Genomic DNA, 24,609 nt, shown 5'->3' with positions numbered 1-24,609 from the left:
GGGTTTTGCCCCGTTTTACTTCATAAGTGAGCTCGTTTGCATGGCTCAAACACGTCCTGGTTGAAGTTCGTTCGCTACGCTCACTCACCTTTAGGTTGGAGCTCGTTCGCTGCGCTCACTTGCCTTCAGGTTAGCTCGTTCGCTACGCTAGGACTTCGACGGCCCCTACCCTCAACGGCACGATGGTGTCAATCGGTTTTTTTGTTGTTAATATAACGATCTCAGTTTTGCTCAAAGCGAGCGAGAGACCGTGGTCTGCCATCCATGCGTTTATGGTACGCATAACTCGGCTCAGCTTTAGCTGAGCCAGCTCAACGATATAGACGAGTCGATTTAGCCCAAAAAAGCCTCTAAGATAGAACAAATTCCAACAAATGGTTTTCGACGGTTTTTGGTAGTAATAGGTGTAGAAAGTACCAGGAAAAAAGTCTACCAAAATCGGACAACCGGAAGTCGGGGTTTTCCAAAATGGCCGCCGTGAGGCCCTCAAATCGACAAGATTACTGCAAATTCGTCGATTCATAGTTCCAGGATTGGCCTTTTTCACGAAAATTGGCAAACACATGTAGAACTATATTTCCAACCTTAAATGTGAATACTAGGCAGACAAAGTAACCCAAAGATGAATTTTCAGGGTATTATGTGCTAAAAAAATAAGGTTTTTTTTACCTCAAATATATGTTTTTCTAATATTTTGTACAAAGTTTGTTATAATTTCAAATTTACTTTTTCACCATTAGATTCAACACAAAAAACCCAACAATTTAGTATATTGAATCTTTGTTCTGCTTCAATTTGTTACAGAGATATTTAAAGTAATAACTTTAGTATGTTTTGTTGCCGAGATAGCTCAATGTTAATCTTATGGAGAATAAGCATAAATATTAATATTATTTTTAATTAAACCTATATAGATAAGACTTTTTGTTCTGCTTCATATTATCTGTTTTAATATTTTTTTACTAAAAATTCCTTTTTTGGCAGTTACCATTGCAGAAAACCTACGTATTCGGTTCCTCAGTTTTAATCATAAAGAGAATAAGCAAAAATCAATTTCTTATTAGTCCGAGAAGTATAGAATATAACCTTAAAAACAATACAAGAAAACGTTTTATGGTTTTATGTTGTAGTTTTGGGTATGCAGAGTCGGATTTTCCTAATATTGGACAAATTTTGAAAAAAAAGATACCATAAGCATTTTCTATGCACAATTTTCTAAATATTGACTTGGGACCAACATCGATATTTATTGGGTGGTCAGTACTTCATTTCGATGGGAAACGTATTTTGGCCGCTATTTTGGATCCACCTTATTGGATATAATTTTTTGTTGTTGTAACGACAGTGTTGTCACACATTATTACTATATAAACTAGATTTTCACGCATATTCTATTGCCGAAATCCGTTTCTAAATACATTTTTTTGTTTTAAACGTTTTGTACTTTGAAATTTGTTTACGATTATTTTACTTATCTTCAGTTAGTAGTTCATTCTTAAATAATTAATGATGTAAGGGCTTTCATTTGAGCTATTGATCATTAAAATTGGACGAGTTAGAAACGAGCTACCAATCCCAACAAAATATTAAATTTAACTTGTTATAAATCAGTTTTTATTAAATGATTTATATCTCGGGTTCTTAATTCTTAAGTTCTTTCTGGTTTCATATTACTCAGTAGAGAATTAAGTTTTTTATTTTATTAGTCACTAAATAATATCTGACTAATTAATAAAAAATGAGTCATGCACCTTAATTTAATATTAATGTTCTTCTTATTTGCATTTGAAATTTGTCTTTAGTTAAGTACATATATCCCCAATTCTAATAACTCCCTATAAATAATCCATAACTACAGTAAAAGTCAATACTTTGATGAATCTTTTAAGATTATAAAGAGTATTAGGAGTTATTTTTCAATTTGGGGGTATATGTCTTAAACTAAAGACAAATCTCGAAAAAAAATATTGTTAAATAAGACAGACCCATATTAAATTTGACACATTTTATTTAGTGATTAAAAAAAAATAACCCAAACATTTACTGAGTAATATGAAACCAGAAAGAACTTGATGGCGTATTAAGAACCCGAGATATAAATATTTTAATAAAAATGAATTTCTAAAAAGTGAAATTTAATATTTTGTTGGGGTTGGTAACTAGTCTCGAACTCGTCATATTTTAATGATCAATAGCTCAAATGAAAGCCCTTACATCATTAATTATTTAAGAATGAACTACTAACTGAAGATAAGGAAAATAATCGTCACTAAATGTTTAAGGCTAGAACGAACTGCAAGCGTTAATATGTACTGGAGATATAAGAAAAAATAATCTTAAAAAATGTTCAAAATACGAAACGTCCTTAAGAAATGTATGCAGGAGAATTTTCGTTTGAATATATCTTTAAAACGAAAAAAAAATATTTAAAAACTCATTTTGGCAATGGGCGTGAAAATCTAGTTTAAAATAATGTGTCACAACATTGCCATTACATTAAAAAAAATATTTATATCCAATATGCCGATCCTATATGCAGGCCCGTTTTTGACCAAGTCAGCGCCGTAGGCACAACTAATAGTTGCGCCCCTTTGCAAAATATAACAGGGTGTCAATACCAACCGGGAAAACTGGGAAATCCTTGATTTATCGTTAGTTTTTTTAAACCGGGAATTATGCATGACATTTGAATTTCTACCTGGAATTTTCAATTAACCACGATCGTGCATGACAACAGAGACGTATCCGTGAGCGCGGGAGACGATAATATTTCTGCACACGGCCGCGAAGGATGATCAGAATTTTCCGTCATCTCAGAAGACGATGATGATACAGAGTCACGAGGGATGATCAGAATATTGTCGCGATCACTGAAGACCATGGTAATGTCCACATGACCACGGGAAATAGCAAGAATTTGGCCGCGATCGCAGAAGACGATGATTATCTCCACACGACTGCGGGATATTATTAACATTTTGCCGCAATCACGGGAGGCGATAACGATGTTTACAAGAGACGATTATGATGGCTACAAGACTGCGGGAGATAAAATAATCATACGAGAGGGATCAGAATTTTGCCACGATCGTGCAAGACGATGATAATGTCCACATGACCGCGGGAAAAGACCAGAAAATTGCCATTCACGGATGACAATGATCTCCTCATGGCCGCGGGAGATGATTACCATTTTGCCGCAATCGCGGGAGGCGATTACTATGTCCAAACGACCACGGGGGACGATATAAACATGTCTTCATGACTTCACGGCCACATTAGGGGTGATCAGAATCTGCCTGCGATCACGCAAGACGATGATAATGTCCATACGATCACGGGAAAAGATCGTTTTTTGGCTCATTCGCGGTAGACGATGATAATCTCCTTACGACCGCGGAATATGTTCATATATTATTGTGGTGATATATGATCATGGAAGACGATAATTATGTCTACACGACCGCGGAAAAAAGTCAAAATTTTGCCACAACCACGGGAGATGATTGCGATGTCTACACGGCCGCAAGGGATTATCAGAAGTTTCGCATGCAAATACAACCACAATTTTTTTTATTTACCAATTTTTTGGCGCCCCCCAAAAAAGCCAATTGCCTCGCGCCCTAGGCACGTGCCTACCGTGCCTATTCGGTAAATCAGCCCTGCCTATATGACGGCCAAAAACACGTTCCCTATTGAAATGACACTGTCATTACTGTAATATGTTTCATATTGACTCATTGATTTGTGTTCTTTAATATGTTTAATTTATGCCTGCCTTCTTTATTTTAATTGAACTAACACATGTTTTATTATTATTATTACTTAGTAAATAATGTCTAATAAATAAATACACATCTATTTTTGTCAAGTCTAAAAGTCTTGTCTGTCTTTAATATTTTTTACATTTGGTGCCGAAACCCGACTTTATCATGTCAATAAGGAGATCAGAGAGGGAAAGACACCCTCCAGACAGATATACTCCAGCAATTGGGAATAACAACGACAAAACTGTTAATCCAAAGCCAAGTAATGACCAACCATCAGTATCTGCCAAATCTAGTACTTCTTCTAGTAGACGACGATTAATGGAAGTGGAGTTGAAGAAGCTGGAAGAAATACAGAGATTGGAAAGAGCCCATGAGGAAAGAGAAATGGAGCGACAACGACAAGTTGAAGAAATGGAGCGACAACGACGAATGGAAGCTAGAGAACTAGAACGACAGAAGCAACTGCTGACAGCGAGAGCTGAGCTTGAGTCTGCTTCAGTGTGTGGCAGTCAACAGTCAAGCCGCCCTAGTAATCGATCTGAAACCAAGGTAGGACTTAGCATAAATCTTGATGATGAGGAAGAACCGCAAAGCAAGGTTGAAAGGTGGTTGAATGAAAAAGAACCGACAGTTCTTAAGTCCTCATCAGCCATCATGACCTCAGCCGTGCAAAAGCTTGCGGATACCTTCCAAAAAGCTATACAGCCTGTTTCATTTCGTCAAAAACTTCCAAGTTTCAGTGGCAAGCCTGATGAATGGCCGATATTTTTTTCGGCGTATGAAAAACCTGCCTATCTTTTTAGTGAGGATGACAACCTCATAAGAGTAAGGAATTGCCTAGAGGGAGAAGCATTTAGAATGGTTAAGCCTCTTTTTGTCTCAAGTCAAAATCTTAAGTCAATTATCAAGACCTTACAGATGCGTTTTGGTAGACCAGAACTCATTTTAGAGTCAATGTTAAAAAAGACTCGTAGGCTACCTTCTGTCAAGGAAGACGACACTACAAGTCTTGTTGAGTTTTCGACAAATATTTTGAATTTTACTGCTACAGCAGAGTCATTACATCTAGAAAATTATGTATTAAATCCTTACTTACTAAATGAATGTCTCAACAAACTTCCCTATAGTTTAAAATACAGGTGGGCTGAACATGTAAGTAATAATGCTCTAAGCAGTCCCGACTTGAAGGAGTTTTCCACTTGGTTGGAAAAACAATGCTCAATCCTGAGTATTTACTTTCGTCCTACAGAAGAGAAACTCTGGCAGAAGAAAACTGACATAAAGCCGGTTTATACCAGTTCTACCGAAGACAAACAGTTTAACTGTATGTTTTGTCTCGACAGCCACGAAAGTGAACGATGTGGAGTTTTCAGGAAGGCAGATGTATCGCAGAGATGGAAAATGATTGTCGAAAAGAAACTATGTTTCTTCTGCTTTCGACATCACCAGCTCCAAAAATGTAAAGTAAAAAAGGTTTGTGGGATAAATGGGTGCAGGTTGTTTCACCATCGTCTTCTCCATACTGACAAAATTGAGAGGTTTCCCAAACAGGACAGCGAACCACAAAATAAAGAAATTATTAGCAGTCATGTTGTTAATAACCGTGTTCTACTAAGAGTATGTCCAGTGACATTATATGGCCCAAGTTGTCAGATCGACACTTACGCACTCTTAGATGACGGGTCAACAGTATCCTTGTTGGATTCAGCTACAGCCGATAAATTAGGCGTCAACGGTAGTATTGAACCCCTCACGACTTGCTGGTCCAATGCAACCCAACATTTCGACCCAACATCCATGACTGTGAAAGTTAAAATTAAAGGGTTATATGAGGACGAAGTATTTACATTAAACAATGTACGAACCCAGTCACCATTGGACTTACCAAAACAAATGGTGGATACTGTCAAACTGAAAAAGAAGTGGTCTCACTTACGGTCAATTGGTCAACCTTTACCGTCAGCAAATTTGAAACCTACAATACTTATAGGTCAAGACAACTGTGACCTTATTCTAGCAAGGAAAATAATTGAAGGTCCTCCCAACTCTCCAGTCTTGTCTTGGAGCCGTTTAGGCTGGACATTGCACGGTAAATGTCATGAACACATTGGGCGAGTAGATAGTCAATTCACTTTAACGTCTTTTGAAAGTGAAAAACTTCATGATATTATCAAAGATTCTTTTGAAATCGAGAATTATGGCGTGTCCCTAGTAGAAGATGACAATGTGAAATCAGTTGAAGACGAAAAAGCCCTCAAGATTTTAGAAGATACTACCAAAAAAGTAGGGGATAGGTATGAATCCGGCCTACTATGGAAGTCAGAAGACTTTAAATGTCCACCGAGCTATGAAAATGCGCTGAAAAGGCTTAAGGGTATTGAAAGGAAGATGGCAAGAGACGAAAACTTTCATAACAAATACAAAGCCAAGATCACTGACTATGAAGAAAAAGGTTACATCAGAAAACTACGTGATGACGAAGCTAATGTTATAAATGACCGGACTTATTATCTGCCTCATTTTGGGGTAATAAATCCAAACAAACCTGACAAACTAAGGTTAGTATTTGACGCAGCTGCTAAAGCGAATGGTGTGTCATTCAATGATGGTTTGCTTAGTGGTCCTGACCTTTTGAACCCTCTGCCAGCAGTACTTCTCAAATTCAGATTAAGAAAATTTGCGATCGCAGGTGACATACAAGAAATGTTTCATCAAGTACGTATCAGAAAAGAAGATGTCGATTCGCAAAGGTTTCTATGGAGAGAAGATCCGAACAACAAACCAGATACCTATATCATGGAAGCAATGATATTTGGATCAACGTGTTCCCCGAGTACTGCCTTGTATGTAGTAAACAGCAACGCCAAGAGGTTTCTACAAATTTACCCAGAAGCAAGTAAAGCGATCCTCTGCAGTGAATACATGGACGATCTACTAGACTCTACTGATACAGAAGAAGAAGCTAGAATTCGAATACAACAGATAACAGAAATTCACAAGTCCGGAGGTTTTAAAATCTGTAACTGGTTGTCAAATTCAAAAGAAATTTTACTTGAAATACCGGAAGATTTGAAGACAAACTCTACAAAACAACTGCAACCTGAAAGTCGTCTACCTACAGAACGTATCCTCGGAATGTGGTGGGATGCTGAAACTGACCACTTTTCATTTCACCGGAACGCCGAAAAGGTACAGTTAGTTGAAACAAGGTATCCGACCAAACGAGAAGTTTTAAGAGGAGCTATGTCCATTTTTGATCCATTGGGATTAGTTGTACCTACTACTATAAAAGGGAGAATGCTTGTTCAGGACATTTGGCGAACAAACATAACGTGGGACGAAGTTCTTTCGATAGAACTTAGTAAAAAATGGCAAGACTGGCTACAAGAAGTAAAATGTCTGCAGAGCTTCACCATACCTCGATGCTATTTTAACGTCAAAACAATTGAAGAAGTTGAACTCCATACGTTTGTTGATGCTAGTGAAGAGGCCTATGCAGCAGTTTCATATCTACGCCATGGATGTGCCAGAGGTACTTACAAGACCATGCTTGTTATGGCACGTGCCAAAGTAGCACCACTCAAACAAACAACCATTCCCCGACTAGAACTCCAAGCAGCTGTTCTTGGATGCAGAATAGCTTGTAGCATCATAAAAGACATTGACTTAACTATTTCTCGTCAGATATTTTGGTCAGATTCTGTAACAGTTTTGCACTGGCTGAAATCCGACCCTAGACAATTCAAACAGTATGTTTCCAATAGAATTGGAGAAATTCAAGATTTGTCTAAACCTGAAGAATGGAGATGGGTTCCATCAAAACAGAATCCGGCAGATGCTGCAACTAGAAGTAACAAAAAGTTTACATCAGCCATGCATTCTGAATGGATTCACGGACCATAATTTCTAATGCGAGAATCGAGTGACTGGCCAATACAACCGTCCACACTACAAGTCAAGGATAACGAAGAAACAAAGAAGAAATTCGTCGGAGTTGTAAACAGTAATGAAAACCCTCCTCTTTTGACAGTTGAAAACTTTTCTTCTTGGGAAAAAGTGACACGTGTATTAGCATGGGTACACAGATTTATTAGCATGCTAAGGTCCCATACTACCGCCACCACGAAAAAGAAACTGAAAACGGTCAACGTAGATTTTGGAAATATACCAGAACTTCAACCAGAGGAAATTCAAAAAGCTGAACAGAACTTGATATCAATGTCTCAAAAGGCAAGCTTCAATGAAGAAAAAAATTTACTGCTGAAGAACAAACCGCTACCAAAGTCCAGTAGAATATTCTCTTTAAATCCCTTCATTGATCAGTCTCTAATAAGAATGTTGAGTAGAATACATAGTTCACCAGAAATAAGCGAAGAACAAAAGCATCCTATCATTTTAGACGGCAAAAGTCATACGGCTAAACTAATCGTAAAAATGTTTCACGAGAAATGTTTCCATCAGGGCATCGAGACTGTTATCAATATGACTAGACAACAGTTCTGGATCTTAAACGTACGATCAGTCGCCAAGAAAGTTCAAAGGAGCTGCATGAGGTGTAGCATAGACAATGCCAAACCTTATCCTCCTCAGATGGCTGCACTACCACAGTTAAGGACCTCAAAAGTGCAACATCCATTCTTCTACACTGGAGTGGATTATTTCGGACCTATCGAAGTTACTGTTGGCCGCAGACATGAAAAAAGATATGGTGTCCTATTTACCTGTTTATCGACTCGAGAAATTCACATCGAAACGGCTCATTCTCTTAACACAGAGAGTTGTATAATGTCGATTCAACGATTCATCAGCCGAAGACCAGTTCCCTCAGAACTATATTCCGACAATGGCACAAACTTTGTAGCTGCAGATAGGGAACTTAGAAACGCTGTAAAGTCACTCAAACATGAAAAGATCCAAAAAGACGTGGTGAACTACGGGATAAAGTGGAATTTCATTTGCCCGCGAGCACCACATATGGGAGGCTGCTGGGAAAGACTTGTTAGGTCTGTAAAGACCGCATTAAGGAGTGTTATGCGCTGCCAGTACCCAAAAGACGAAGAGCTTCAGACATTCATGGTTCGCGTAATAAATTCTCGCCCACTCACACATGTTTCTCTGGATCCCAATGACCCCGAACCAATCACACCAAACCATTTTCTAAGAGAAGCTTACAAAATCAACCTAAACGAAGACCAACTGTGTAAACGACAATTAGCTCGTGTTAGATCACTCCTAGACAGCTTCTGGAAGAGATGGGTGCATGAGTACCTTCCATGCCTTTCAAGACGGTGCAAATGGCACAAGAAATTGGACCCACCAAAGATTGACGATCTTGCAATAATAATTGAGGAAAACTGTCCAAGAAATACTTGGCCCCTTGGCCGAATCTCGGCTGTCTACCCAGGTCATGATGGCCAAGTACGAATAGTAGACATAACAACATCAAAAGGAACTTATCGCCGGCCTCTGGCTAAAGTTGCAGTCCTTACCGTTGGAGGGGAAAAGATGTAATATGTTTCATATTGACTCATTGATTTGTGTTCTTTAATATGTTTAATTTATGCCTGCCTTCTTTATTTTAATTGAACTAACACATGTTTTATTATTATTATTACTTTGTAAATAATGTCCAATAAATAAAAAAACATCTATTTTTTGTCAAGTCTAAAAGTCTTGTCTGTCTTTAATATTTTTTACAATTACATTTAAATTACATTTAGGCTATATCCAATAGGGGGATCCAAAATGACGGCCGAAAACACGTTTCCTATCGAAATGAAGAAATGACCACCCAATAAATATCGGTGGTGGTCTGAAGTCAATATCAATGAAAATGCATGTGGATTTTTTTTAATTTTTCCAATGTTGAGAAAATCCGTCATATTAAATCTTGATTCTAGGGGTTTTCCAGTAGACCGATTTTTGGCAATTTTTACTATGTTACTCTACATACCCAACACTACAACATAAAACCATAAAACGTTTTCTTGCAATTTTTTTAGATAATATTCTATACTTCTAGGACTAATAAAAAAATTGATTTTTGTTTATTCTCTTTATGATTAAAACTGAGGAACCGAATACGTAGGTTTGCTGCAATGGTAACTGCCAAAAAAGGAATTTTTAGTAAAAAAAAGTATTAAAACAGATAATATGAAGCAGAACAAAAAGTCTTATCTATATAGTTTTAATGAAAAATAATATTAATATTTATGCTTATTCTCCATAAGATTAATTTTGAGCTATCTTGGCAAGAAAACATACTAAAGTTATTACTTTAAATATCTCTGTAACAAATTGAAGCAGAACAAAGATTCAATATACTAAATTGTTAGGTTTTTTGTGTTGAATCTAATGGTGAAAAAATAAATTTGAAATTATAACAAACTTTGTACAAAATATTAGAAAAACATATATTTGAGGTAAAAACCTTATTTTTTTAGCACATAATACCCTGAAAATTCATCTTTGGGTTACTTTGTCAGCCTAGTATTCATATTTCAGGTTGGAAATAAAGTTCTACATGTGTTTGCCAATTTTCGTAGAAATAGGCCAATCCTGGAACTATGAATCGACGAATTTGCAGTCATCTTGTCGATTTGAGGGCCTCACGGCGGCCATCTTGGAAAAACCCGACTTCCGGTTGTCCGATTTTGGTAGACTTTTTTCCTGGTACTTTCTACACCTATTACTACCAAAAACTGTCGAAAAACCATGTGTTGGAATTTGTTCTATCTCAAGTGCCTATATTTACTTGACTAATACGTGCAGCTATCAAAACTGCAACGTCGTCTGCGTACCCAACCAAAACAATTTCCTCAGGCATTTCAGACCTCAGAAGGCTGTCATACGCGACATTCCAGAGGTCTGGGCCGAATATGGAACCTTGGGCAGCACCGGAAGTGACACTCATCGTCCGTGGGCCTTCTGTAGTGTCATACATGAGGAAGCGAAACCGGAGATAATCCTCTATGATACGTATGAGGTATGCCAGAACGTGGAAGGTGTTCTCCAGAGCTTCCAGCATATCGCACCACCTCGCAGAATTAAATGCGTTTCGCACATCGAATGTTACGAGCAGCACAACTCTACGAGAGTAGTGGTTAAAATCCTCAGCTCTCATCACGGCTTGCTTCACCTCCTCAACAGCGTCAACAGTAGATCGCCCCATCCTGAATCCATACTGTCGAGGGACAGGTCCCCCGCAGCGACCACGGCTGAATTCAGCCGGGAACGGATCATCTTCTCGAGGACTTTGCCAGCCGTATCCAACATACACAGAGGTCTGTAGAAGGATAGTTGCCCTTCATTTCCAAACAAGTTGCCGCAAAGCGATTTTAAATATCTCAAATAGTTAAAAAGTTAAAGAGGGTGCAAGTTAATTTTTTTGCCACCCTCATGGTTATTTGGATTTGAAACGTTTTAGGGCACCATTTCGTTATTAGTGAGCCGATTTTGGTTTTCTTTATGTCAATGTTTATGTTTCGTCAAGACCTGTAAAATGATACCAAACTCGACTATGGTTGTCGTTTGAAAATTTTGAGCTACCCCCTACCCCCACTACCCCTAAGGGCAAAATTTTCAAAACTGACCATAATTATTGTAGCCTCTCATATCTAAGAAGGTTGCCGCAAACCGATTTCAAATATCTCAAACGGTTGAAAAGTCAAGTGGGGGTGCAAGTTACTTTTCAGCCACCCTGTATATGTTTTAAGTGTTATAAGACGTTTATTTTATTTATTTTCCGTAGGTAACGTATTAAAGTAGCCCTTTTAAAAAGGAGTTTTCTGTTTTTATATAATAATTATTATTTTTATGTCTAGTGCTAGTGTATTGTGGTGTTTGTGTGTGTGTGTGTGTCGTCGACCGTCGTAGTCGTTATATACTTCGATGGTCGTAGCATAGATCAAAGGAGTATACTCCTTTTATCTATGGTCGTAGTAAAGGAGGCCCAAGGTCAACTCGCACGACGTGTAACGGCTTTGACAGAAATGTCCCGTGCTCCTCCGACGCCGAGTAGGCCGAACCGGGCCGAACCAGCCGAACCTAACCGAGCTCTCTCCCCGTGTTGTTATTATGTATCTATGGCTCTCTCGCACGACCGATAACATGTGCCTTCTACAGTATTTCTATTTCTAGTTTCTAGTCCGGTGTACGTCATTACTAATTAAGAAACAATGGGAATTTGGGAAACATCTAGTATACTCGTTGAAAGGTATTATGTGGACACCAGACTATACCAAAAGCAGCTGAGTTTATCGTTGGTATTGCAATTACAAGCAGTATAACGCATGTTTGTGTTTCTCATAATTTTTTACACAAATAATAACATTTATTTCTTAAATTTCGGAAGGGGGCCCAGACCCCCGGATCTCCCCCCCTCTGGCTACGCCACTGCTTTAATTGTACGACAACGCATCACAATTTTAGAAAATTTCAAAACCCTAAAGTACCATCATAACTCAATCTTGCTGGTCCGCGAACTCATTCAAGTTTATCCCGCCTTACATCTTCAAGCCAAATTTAATCAAAATCGGACTTGAACCGGATTTGAACAAATCTTTTTTTGGCCTCTGGGGACATCAAAACGAAAAAGTAAATTGGTCCCGGGCCCTGGTCTTACTGTGCCACCTACGGCAATAGCTACTTCCCTATGAAACAATTTGCTAAAAAAGTCAATTATTGTTGTAGATTTAGATTTTATATTTGATAAACTGTTGTAGATACCTATGTGTTTTTTTTTCCTACTATCATATTACAATTTGTTATACTCTTCAGTCAATACTATTATACAACTGTTCAAAACTGTTAAATTAGCTATGTAAAAAATAACTCATTGATAATAATGACTTGGGAATAAGCGATAAGCCCATGCAAAAGGATTAGGGATTAGATTGATTTAGGCTCTGTGGGGGGTGGTGTCTTTTACAGGCTCAGGTATTCCCCTAAAGTGAATCGGAGCGAATTGACTTACGTCAGCGTCTACGAGGCAGTGTAAACTACGTTTCTACTTCGCTGACATCTCCCTCTACCATAGTAGGCAAATTTATTTCAGCTATTTCACTCAGCTGATAAATACTCATGGGAGTGTTTTACACTGATTCTGATTGTCTAGTAAGTTAATAGCTATTTACCTTACAAGTGTAGTAAGAGCGTTTTTACATCACGCAGGTGAATGTTGTGCAACGAGCAGAAGCGAGTTGCATAATTTACCTATGTGATGTAAACACGCTCTTGCGTAACTTGTAACGTACAAGATTTTACCTGACCCGACAATATACAGGAGGTTACGAACAATATTTTTCACTATCCATTTCACTCATCTTCTAACAGTAACGTTCATGTACAAACAAAAGCTAGGTTAGGAAAATTCTTCAAAACATAACAATAAAATTCAAGAGCACAGCTGATTTCTAGCGCTGAACGTCGTTGGATCCATAGAGGTATATTTTTTTAAGTTAAGCACTAAATGCAGGGCTGATTTACCGAATAGGCACGGTAGGCACGTGCCTAGGGCGCGAGGCAATTGGCTTTTTTGGGGGGCGCCAAAAAATTGGTAAATAAAAAAAATTGTGGTTGTATTTGCATGCGAAACTTCTGATAATCCCTTGCGGCCGTGTAGACATCGCAATCATCTCCCGTGGTTGTGGCAAAATTTTGACTTTTTTCCGCGGTCGTGTAGACATAATTATCGTCTTCCATGATCATATATCACCACAATAATATATGAACATATTCCGCGGTCGTAAGGAGATTATCATCGTCTACCGCGAATGAGCCAAAAAACGATCTTTTCCCGTGATCGTATGGACATTATCATCGTCTTGCGTGATCGCAGGCAGATTCTGATCACCCCTAATGTGGCCGTGAAGTCATGAAGACATGTTTATATCGTCCCCCGTGGTCGTTTGGACATAGTAATCGCCTCCCGCGATTGCGGCAAAATGGTAATCATCTCCCGCGGCCATGAGGAGATCATTGTCATCCGTGAATGGCAATTTTCTGGTCTTTTCCCGCGGTCATGTGGACATTATCATCGTCTTGCACGATCGTGGCAAAATTCTGATCCCTCTCGTATGATTATTTTATCTCCCGCAGTCTTGTAGCCATCATAATCGTCTCTTGTAAACATCGTTATCGCCTCCCGTGATTGCGGCAAAATGTTAATAATATCCCGCAGTCGTGTGGAGATAATCATCGTCTTCTGCGATCGCGGCCAAATTCTTGCTATTTCCCGTGGTCATGTGGACATTACCATGGTCTTCAGTGATCGCGACAATATTCTGATCATCCCTCGTGACTCTGTATCATCATCGTCTTCTGAGATGACGGAAAATTCTGATCATCCTTCGCGGCCGTGTGCAGAAATATTATCGTCTCCCGCGCTCACGGATACGTCTCTGTTGTCATGCACGATCGTGGTTAATTGAAAATTCCAGGTAGAAATTCAAATGTCATGCATAATTCCCGGTTTAAAAAAACTAACGATAAATCAAGGATTTCCCAGTTTTCCCGGTTGGTATTGACACCCTGTTATATTTTGCAAAGGGGCGCAACTATTAGTTGTGCCTACGGCGCTGACTTGGTCAAAAACGGGCCTGACTCAATGTTAATTAAATGGGTTTCATTACATCACCGAGTGAGTTTTTTCAACTTTACATTACTCGAGAAGTAAGGAAGTTGTATACATCACGCTTGGGATAGGGAAGTTTAACATGGCGGGTTAGGTAAAAGATAATGTATTACCGCTTTATCAGTTTCACGGATATCCGTTCGTTAACTGGATTCTACATTTTACACTTCTGACATTGGTTTTTGTCATATCCTTTAGTCTATCTTGACTTCATATGATTTAGTTAATAATTCAAATAAGGTCAAGACAGATGAAAATTGTTTTTCAATGTTTACATTTTACTTTATTATAGTTAATCATAACAATTTTCAATAAAAGAGTTTCTTCAAATGTGTGCTTATTATGAACTCTAATTCAAAGTCACAACAATTATTTGGCGACGAAGGAAAAACAGAATTATTACATGTAAGATTACTAAATTTTTCAGAATTTGTGTTCAAATTATTTTGTATTCAAAATGAATGCAGATCAGTTCAATCAATTCCTTACTATCTTTCAAGAACAACAAAGACAACAGCAAGAAAACCAGAACAAGTTTATTAAAGAAGTATTAGAAACTGTCTTAAAACAGAATGATCAACAGACTGAGATACCTCGGGTCAACTACTCAAATGTGGCTCCTTTTGAAAACTATGATCCAAAGAAAGAAAAATTTACATGTTACCTAGAACGTTTTGAAAACTATTACACCATGAAAGGCCTAACAGACTCAACTAAGATTGGACAGCTACTGTGCATCTCTATCGGCAGTGATCATTATAACAATCTTAATTCTTTTCTAGGCCCCGAGAAACAATTGAAAAGTCTCAACTATGATGAGCTTATCACAGCATTCAAGCAGTTATTGATTCCTAAGAAGAACATTGTAGTATCTCAACACTATTTTCTAAATGTATTTCAAAAAGAACACCAATCAATAACAGAATTCGTGGCTTCCCTACAACGTGATATTGCTGAGTGTGAATTTTCTGTCAAGTGTTCATGTGACCAGACAGTTTCAATTGCCGAAGTTTTCCTGAGAGCCCAGTTTATTCGAGGTTTGCGAGATGACTGGCTACGAGAACAAATTCTACAGTCAACTGAAACTACTTTTGAAGGAATCCTTACCAGAGCAATCGCCCTCGAAGCATCAAAAATTGAATCCAGGGAACTGTCTAAACGTTCACATTCAAGTAACGCAAATTTCAATATATGTGACGATGTGAATAAAGTTTCACATAAAGCAAGGAAATATCAATTCCACACCGGTAATCAACCTTCCAGACAGCAACAGGGTCACTCCTCACGCTCTCGAAAACGTCCAGATCTGAAATCTCTTGGAATTGGTAATCTTTGCTTCAGGTGTGGAAAAGGCAATCACCAAGCATCCGAGTGCCGCACCGACAAATCTAAGCTCAAGTGCAACAAATGTAACAAGCAAGGACACATATCTAAAGTGTGCATTTCGACCCTTATCGCAGAACAGAAGAAAATCAATTCTCCCAGTGCAGCCAACTACATCCAGTGCTGTTCTCCTACAGAGTCTACATCGAAATTTTCTGATTACGGACTAAATAAAGTAACTAATGTCAATTCAAGCCCAAAGTTACTAGATCTGTTTGAAGTAAATAACGATTCAGACAAATACATGATCACAGTTAATTTCAATGGTAAACCACAACAATTCGAAGTAGACACAGGAGCAAAATTCTCACTTCTAGCTAAAAATGATTTCGACAAACTCAAATTGGACATTCCATTGGAAACAACTAACATTGCTTTCAGAACTTACTCAGGTAATATTATCAAACCTGAAGGGAAAGTGAAAATAAATGTTACTTACTGTGGACGTTGCGTCAAAGAGGAACTCCACATTGTTCCAACAGGACACGAAGCACTCTTGGGACGTCAATGGATAAGAGCCCTAGGAATCGAACTGAACAAATTGAATGAAGACACAAATCAAAGCACTCAAATTTCCCAAATCAAAAGAATCCAGTCTCCTGAAGAAATCTTTCAGTCTTTTTCCAACATTTTTGAAGAGAAAATTGGATGCGTTCCAGACTTCAAAGTGTCATTACAGCTTCGAAATGGTGCAAAACCTATTTTTGTTAAGGAACGAAATGTCCCACATGCTTAAACCGACCGAGTGAACAAGGAATTGGACACACTGGAAAACGAAGGGATCATTTCACCTGTGGAGGCCAGCGATTGGGGATCGCCACTGGTTGTCATTCCTAAACCAGACGGTGGTGTCCGCCTCTGCGTCGATTACAAATGCGGTGTCAACGAGCGTCTAATTCAAGCAAATCATCCTATAAGGCGTATTGATGATGTTATTGACAGTTTGCGCAATTCAAAAGACTTTTGCAAACTTGACCTCTACAAAGCCTATTTACATCTCCAGGTGGATGAAGAATCTAGCATGATACAGACAATGACGACTCACAGAGGTACTTATAGAGTACATAGACTCAGTTTTGGCATCAAAACTGCACCATCAGAATTCAACCGCATACTATCTCAGATCTTAAAGGGGTTACGTAAGACAGAAGCATATTTTGATGACATTATTGTGCATGGTTCGACCATTGAAGAATGCAGTGAAAATTTACAAGCCTGTCTACAGAGACTCTCTGATTACAATTTACATGTCAACAGAAACAAATGCTCATTTTTTCAAGAAAAAATTGAGTATTTAGGACGAGTTGTAGAGTTCAACAAAATTAGTAAATCTCCAACGAAAATTCAAGCAGTCCAACAGATGCCTCGCCCGTCCAATACTGAAGAGGTCAAACGTCTACTCGGACTTGTGTCGTACTACTCACGTTTCATCCCTGATGCTTCAACTATCACATATCCTCTGCGACGTCTGTTACAGAAAAATATGAAATGGGAATGGAATTCATCCTGTGAAGCAGCATTTTTACAAATCAAATCAGAGCTCTGCAGTGATCGAGTTCTCGTACCTTTCGATCCGGCTCTCCCTCTAGTACTAACTACAGACGCCAGCCCTACAGGACTTGCAGCCGTGCTTAGTCATGTCACAGAAGGAGAAGAAAAGCCCATTGCATATGCTTCTCGTTCTCTTACAGTTTCTGAAAGAAATTACAGTCAATTAGACCGTGAAAGCCTCGCTATTATTTTTGGCGTGTCACATTTCTACTATTACCTTTTTGGAACTCACTTCACACTAGTAACTGACAATGCACCCATTTCACGGATTTTCCAGCACAACAAAGCACTCCCTCAAATGACATCAGGACGTTTACTCCGATATGCATCTTACTTATCCGGGTTCAACTACACATTAAAATTCAAACCTGGCAAGGAAAATGAAAATGTTGACTGCCTCTCAAGAGCTCCACTTCAGCAAGTAAATTCGACTGTTGATGAAATCATTGCCAATGAAGTCAACCAAGTATACGAACAAATGATTTTCGAGATGTCAGATGAACACATAACCGCTTCAACAATAAGGAGTGAAACAGAAAAGGATCCAGACTTATCAAGAATTGTAAAAGATCTAAAAAACAAGTCTGATGAAACAGAATATACATTGGTTGACGGGATTTTATTTCGCCAAGATCGTGTAATTATTCCAAGAAGCTTACGACCATCAATCTTAAATGAACTTCATTATACCCACCTAGGTATAACAAAAATGAAACAGCTGGCGCGCCGCTACGTCTACTGGCCCAGTATCGACAAAGAAATAGAACGTATTGTCAAAGGATGTGAAAAATGTGCTCTCACACGTCACAGCCCTCCCAAAGTTCCAGTACATCCCTGGGATACACCACAAGAGAATTGGGAAAGGGTTCATATCGACTATGCAGGACCGCTTGATAATACATATTTTCTCATGTGTGTTGATGCAAAATCTAAATGGGCGGAGGTGAAAATCATCAAAGACTCACCTACTAGTGCGAACACAATTAATCTTTTAGAAGGAATTTTCTCGTGTCATGGATATCCTCAAGTACTCGTTTCAGATAATGCTACCATTTTCAAAAGTGATATTTTTCAAAATTACTGCAAAACAAACGGTATTTTCCAGAAATTCATCGCTCCAGGGCATCCGGCAACAAACGGTTTAGCCGAGAGATCAATCCAAACACTAAAGAATCGCCTGAAAGCAGTCTCAACTGACCAAACTCCAATCCAAACCAAAATTCAAAATATTTTACAAAGGTACAGAGCAACACCGCTAGCTTGTGGTCAGTCCCCGGCGGAACTCTACCTGCACAGAAAAATAAGGATAAGACTAAATGCCATTTTCCCGTACAAACCTCAACCTTCAACTACACAGTCTTCACCTGCACGTTCACTATATGTGGGGGAGAGGGTACAGGTCAAACTTTTCATCAATAATAAAAACATATGGCAGTTTGGTCAAGTAAAGAAGAGGCTTGGGAAAAGACACTATCTCGTAGTTCTCGACTCATCTGATAGAATCCTGAAGAGGCACATCAATCAACTACGCCCAACGCTGGTACAGAGTCCAAAAACGAAAAATGTTACATTCGGACCAACGCAGTTGTTTGATGTTCCCAGAATTCCAAGACGACCAGAAATACATAGGAATCCAGATCCAGTTGCAGCTCCAGAATTAAGGCAACCAGAAGAACAATCTCCAGCAGAAAGAGCTCAAGCTGAGAATGTCATACCACATCGTGAGCAAGCTGATAATACCAACGCCAGACCACAGCGTAAGCGTCACATGCCCTCAAGATTTAGAGACTACCAGATTTGATTGAAAAAGATTGTTCTTAATTAGTGGGGAAGACTGTCATATCCTTTAGTCTATCTTGACTTCATATGATTTAGTTAATAATTCAAATAAGGTCAAGACAGATGAAAATTGTTTTTCAATGTTTACATTTTACTTTATTATAGTTAATCATAACAATTTTCAATAAAAGAGTTTCTTCAAATGTGTGCTTATTATGAACTCTAATTCAAAGTCACAACAGTTTTCAAGTACACGATTGCATGAATGAACTTGATGTGTGTGCGCCTTTTTTTATGAATCCATATATAATAATTATAATAATAATTATTCAGGCATTGCGTGTTGTTGTATTTCAAACTCTGCAGTTAATTTTTCCTCCTTTCGTTTCTAATACAGCTGATTTCATGCAGCCTACTGATTTCTTCGGTTTACTAACAATCTAACCACCACCACGACAATTTGGATAAATGTTTAATTCTAAATTTTATATGGTTATATTTACATTGTTATTCAGCTTATAAATGGCTTATAGCCCAAGAAAATACACCAAAAAAGAAGCGAGGAATGATAACAACAAAAACAAGCCAAACGACCTTGGGACCTCAAAACTTACAGGTTTGATGAGGGCTGGGTCTATCGACTCGTCTAAGCCATTACAAGACACTCAAGCGATTTTGGCCGAACGGGACTTGAGGCTGGGGAGAGCTACGTGGAACAAGTACGTGCTGCCGATGCAAGACTTTGGCACCTCGCTGTTTAAGGAGTTATTTCAAACGTATCCTCAGTACGAGTCAATATTCGCGTACATGATAAAGTCACAAAACAGGGACCTATTCAGCTGCACTCAATTCAAGATGCTCTCTTCTCAACGCGTGATGACTAAGCTGAAAGGAATGATGGACAGTCTAGACAAGCACGACGAGCTGCTAGACATGATGACTAAGCTGGGACTGTACCACGCCAAACTCGGAGTGACTCGCCAACATATGGAGAGCATGCAGAGGGCGATCGTCAACACAGTGAGATTGGCGATGAACAAGCAGATGCAGGGAGACGAGGAAGAGTCCCTCAACAAGTGTTTGACGTTCGCCTTCCGTATAGCCATCGCTGCTGGCGAGGAGTACCTTCAATCACAGGCACCAACAACAAACTGTCCAGGACAGACTGTGTGACAACGTCCAAGAAGAATTTGATCTAATAATAGCTGCATAAGATGAGAAATGTCTTGCGATTACATTAGCAATAAAGTTATCGTCAAAAGTGCGGGTATGGCATCTTTAACTTTTAATGTATTGAGCTAAAAATGAAAAAGACTAACTAAAAACAACACAATTAGCTGGACGTATTTTAAATTCAAGTAGGATTATACAATCATCCTTGGATCGATAAAGTCAAAATCAGATTAACAAATATTTTGCATTGGCAAGTCTTAACTACCTAATAAAATTACATTTATTATGAAATTAATTAAGTACTAAACATATATTAGATTCATTCGTTAGATACATAAATTCACATAGTCCCGTCTCGTCCGATTGAAATCCCATTATTTATAATAACTTGTTTTAATTCAAACCAATTCATCACCATGTTAGGGCTACCGCACAAAAAACAATCAAGTTCTGAGGTAGACTTTCAAAATTTGGCTAAATAGAAGTATATTGGTCTCCATTTCAACAACTCGCAACGTTTACATTTCCATGGACATTTAAATGTAAACAAGCAGAACTTTCAAACTCACCTAATGTTAAAATTCCACACTATTCTGATCCAAACAAAATAAATACCTATTCTAATATTATCGAACTTCCCATATCGGGAATAAGCTATTATGCTATGTCTGTACGTCACATGGTAAGACCTGGACCCGGGGCTGATTTATTTTTCGTTTTGGCACAACAGTAGGCCTACTACCTGTACTGTACTGTAATGAGTTCTTGCCGGACACCATTTGGCATTGAGTGGTTATAAACCTAGAGGTTATGAGTAGTGAATGTTAGTCCTTTAGTCGGTGGTGTAAGGATTTGTGAAGATTTGCTATTGTTATTTTAGATTAGGGTAGTATGGTGTAAAATATCGTGCGTCCATAATGTGTTTACCGGACTCGTTATAGTAATCCCGCACTCGACTTCGTCTCACACGGGAACGTCCAAACTCGTCCGGTAAACGCATATTTCCAGGACTAGTAACGTAATATAATTTTGCAATATAAATTTACAACTATGAGTTTACAACAGCTGATTTTTACACCCTAGATAGTGAAAATGCTACTTTAGATCCGAAATGCATGCATTAAAAACGGCTGTTTTTGCTGAAGTATGACGAATTAGTATATTTCAATACTAGGGCCTAAAGTGACTCCTTTTGACCCGAGGTCAAGTTTTACGATCGAGGCGAAGCCGAGCTTGGAAAATGAGTGAGGGTTAAAAAGACAATTTGGGAACTGCGAACGATTAGAAAGGTAATTTTTAAACCAATTAAGCAGTTCCAGTAACCCCCTATACACTTTAGCTTGTCCAGAAGCAACGATCTATCAACAGTATCAAACGCCTTGGCCAAGTCAATAAATAATACTTAGAGGTTTTTTTATTTTCACTAATTGATTCATGTATAGTGTTAGTTAGAGAGAAAAGATTGTAATTCAAACGTTTGTCTTTGCAGAAGCCGAATTGTTCATCAAAGAGAATATTAGAATGCATGAAATAGTTGTCAAACTGAATTCTAACGCACTTCTCAATTTCTTTAGCCAGGACACTAGCCAAAGTAATTGGTCTATAGTTAACACATTGAGTTTTCCCCTCCTTTGTATATAGGCAAGACTTTACCTACTTTTACTATTTTGTTTTGTAATTTACCTTGAAGTAAACTCTTGTTGATAACGTGCAAAAGGGGTTATTTCAGTTCAATAAAGTTCTCTTTGATAATTTTTGTTGGAATTTTGTCAGCACCAGGAGCAGACCTACATACCTTTTATGCTCCTAACAACACTACCAAGTTCCGCCTCCGTGACAGGCAACAGCTGGAAGACGTATAGTCATTATCATTGACCACTGGCTCAAGTACCGGTGGGACAGCGCGGGTTAGGTTGGCACCTAAATTTACATAATATTCGTTAAACTATATATATATTGCAAACTTGTTCAATCCTTGTCTGATCAGAAAACCTATCCTCAGAAATGAAATTCTTAATGGAAACACATCATTCTTCTTTTTCAATCCAATCATTTCATTTAAGTTTTTCCGTAAAAAATTTTTGATTCTTTTTTGACTCCACAATCTTTTTATCGTAGGTGGCACGGTAAGACCTAGGCTGGGGACCGATTTACTTTTTCATTTTGATGCCCCTAGAGGCTAAAACACCATTCGTTCAAAGTTTTATATATGTATATATATATCAAGAAAAAAAAGAAAACCCAAAATTTAGATAAAGAAGAGAGGAAGGAATTTATTTGTCTTCTGTACAGTTCGGTATTAAACAAACCAACCAGGAAATATAAAATAATAGTGGTTTATTTACCTTTACTTTCGTCCCAGTTCAAAAAAAGTTTTAATATCTACAACCATGGTATCGACGCTTGTTGCGTCATGGTCACGTAGTTAGCAAGTCGAGAAGTATCTTGTCATAGTCGGTCGCTTGGACGTCGCCATATTTACACAAACATGGACACGGACATAAACACAAACGTACATTAGATTAAAATAAAAGATTCTCGTGGACGGAACACAGGCCTGTGGTGAACAGCCAATTTGTACCGTCGCGGGAGCCGGCAGGAGAACACTGAGGGCGACGGCGTCTGTGATTACATGACCCTTGCACCTTCTTTGGACATGGACTCGTCCTGTGGGGGTTGTCTGTTGAGGATATACTTGCCTGACGAACTTGAGATGTTTGGATGATTTTATTAAAGATTAAGTGTAAACTATAATTTAGTTTTTCATTCAATACGTTATCGCTATCCTGTTTTAGGGCCTTATAAATATGGAGTTCCTCTTTACCTTTGCTGCAAACTTCAATTATCTCAATGTTATTTTCAATATTTCCAGTGCTATGTTCTTCGTCCATAATGTGTTGAGCATAACTTGATTTTTGAGGATTTATTCGGGGATTTGGTTTATGTTCCTTAGCCCTTTTGGCAAAGGATCTGCCTTTTTGTCCTATGTAAAACTTATTACAGTCATTACATTTCAATTTGTAGACGCCAGTTTTTTTCTAATTGGTTATCATTATGCTGTGAAGAGGCCAATTCATTATTGCCAATGGCCAATGGGTTGTTGTGAGGGTTTAAGTAGTCTATCAATTTTATTTGAGGTTCTAGGTGCTGGAATTATGTTGAATGGTTTGAGTTCTTTCTTCAATAAATTATGGAGTCTATGGCCATATTCAATGGGAACGTATTTAGGTTTTATTTCATTTTGTTGTTCAGTTTTATCAGACGACTGTTTTTTCAACTGTTTAATCAAAAGTTTCTCAACCATTTTTGTTTCATAGCCGTTAGATCGTGCAATGTGCTTTATTATATTTATTTCAGTGTTGTAATCTTCTGCAGACAGTGGTACCTTGATCATTATATTAATCATGCTATTATAGGCAGCTAGTTTGTGGCTAATAGGGTGGTATGAAGATGTGTGTATAGTTTGGTTGGTAGTAGTAGGTTTCCTGTATATACTGTACTTGAATCTATTGTTGAGCTTTTCTATTGTAAGATCCAGTAAGTTAATCTAATTAAATAAATTGAATGCGTTGTTTCTAGATCCATAGCTAATTTTGAATTTAGATGCTTGAAATATTTTCCTGGTTGTTATCATCAGTTGTAATCAAGGGTCATGTAATCACAGACGCCGTCGCCCTCAGTGTTCTCCTGCCGGCTCCCGCGATGGTAAAAATTGACTGTTCACCAGTTCACCACAGGCCTGTGTTCCGTCCACGAGAATCTTTTATTTTAATCTAATGTACGTGTGTGTTTATGTCCTTGTCCATGTTTGTGTAAATATGACGACGTCCAAGCGACCGACTATGACAAGATCTTCTCGACATGCTAACTACGTGACCATGACGCAACTAGCGTCGAAACTATGGTTGTAGATATTAAAACTTTTTATTGAACTGGGACGAAAGTAAAGGTAAATAAACCACTATTATTTTATATTTGTCTTACCAGTTCAGGGGCAAGCCACAACAATGAAAAAGAATTGCTCAGAAACATAGGCTAAGACAGATTTGGCAGAATACTCGAAATGCAGCTGATAAAAATAGGTTAAATCATTCATCTCAAACTTTAAAACGATGGTTAGTAAATCTAAAAAATGAATGGTTTTTATTAACCTTCAAATCAATTTCAAGTTAAATTGCATGATTTCAAACTGTGGCTAAAAAAATTGTGAACTAAAGTTAATGAAACCAAAACCTTTACATATTACATTCACGCTGAGACAAGGAAACTGCCCTCCAGTTACTTTGAATAACATAGCGTTGACAGAAGTGGACAGCGTTA

The 24,609-nt window shown here is 38.2% G+C and overlaps 5 protein-coding genes across 5 annotated transcripts; all 5 read left to right on the top strand.

Annotated features, from left to right (window-relative positions):
• The first annotated feature begins 3,932 nt into the window (after nucleotides 1-3,932).
• LOC128999697 (uncharacterized) lies at nucleotides 3,933-7,673 on the top strand. Its single transcript, XM_054426330.1, has one exon. It carries the CDS (start codon nucleotides 3,933-3,935, stop codon nucleotides 7,671-7,673), a length of 3,741 nt encoding a protein of 1,246 aa, XP_054282305.1.
• A 6-nt stretch (nucleotides 7,674-7,679) lies between these two features.
• LOC128999687 (uncharacterized) lies at nucleotides 7,680-9,281 on the top strand. The gene has a single exon (XM_054426316.1). The coding sequence runs from the start codon at nucleotides 7,680-7,682 to the stop codon at nucleotides 9,279-9,281; it is 1,602 nt and encodes a 533-aa protein (XP_054282291.1).
• Nucleotides 9,282-14,860: 5,579 nt separating this feature from the next.
• On the top strand, nucleotides 14,861-16,522 carry LOC128999679 (uncharacterized). Its single transcript, XM_054426304.1, has one exon. The coding sequence runs from the start codon at nucleotides 14,861-14,863 to the stop codon at nucleotides 16,520-16,522; it is 1,662 nt and encodes a 553-aa protein (XP_054282279.1).
• Nucleotides 16,523-16,807: 285 nt separating this feature from the next.
• LOC128999672 (uncharacterized protein K02A2.6-like) lies at nucleotides 16,808-19,138 on the top strand. Its single transcript, XM_054426292.1, has one exon. It carries the CDS (start codon nucleotides 16,808-16,810, stop codon nucleotides 19,136-19,138), a length of 2,331 nt encoding a protein of 776 aa, XP_054282267.1.
• A 406-nt stretch (nucleotides 19,139-19,544) lies between these two features.
• On the top strand, nucleotides 19,545-20,434 carry LOC128983222 (uncharacterized). The gene has a single exon (XM_054402438.1). It carries the CDS (start codon nucleotides 19,639-19,641, stop codon nucleotides 20,287-20,289), a length of 651 nt encoding a protein of 216 aa, XP_054258413.1. The 5' UTR covers nucleotides 19,545-19,638; the 3' UTR covers nucleotides 20,290-20,434.
• Nucleotides 20,435-24,609: the final 4,175 nt, after the last annotated feature.

Source organism: Macrosteles quadrilineatus, unplaced genomic scaffold, assembly GCF_028750875.1.
Source record: "Macrosteles quadrilineatus isolate MER2022 unplaced genomic scaffold, UCM_ALF_1.0 Scaffold_1__1_contigs__length_201487025, whole genome shotgun sequence".
Taxonomy (NCBI): domain Eukaryota; kingdom Metazoa; phylum Arthropoda; class Insecta; order Hemiptera; family Cicadellidae; genus Macrosteles; species Macrosteles quadrilineatus.
The sequence above is the reverse complement of the archived record's forward strand: the minus strand, read 5'-3'. Positions and strand labels throughout refer to the sequence as shown.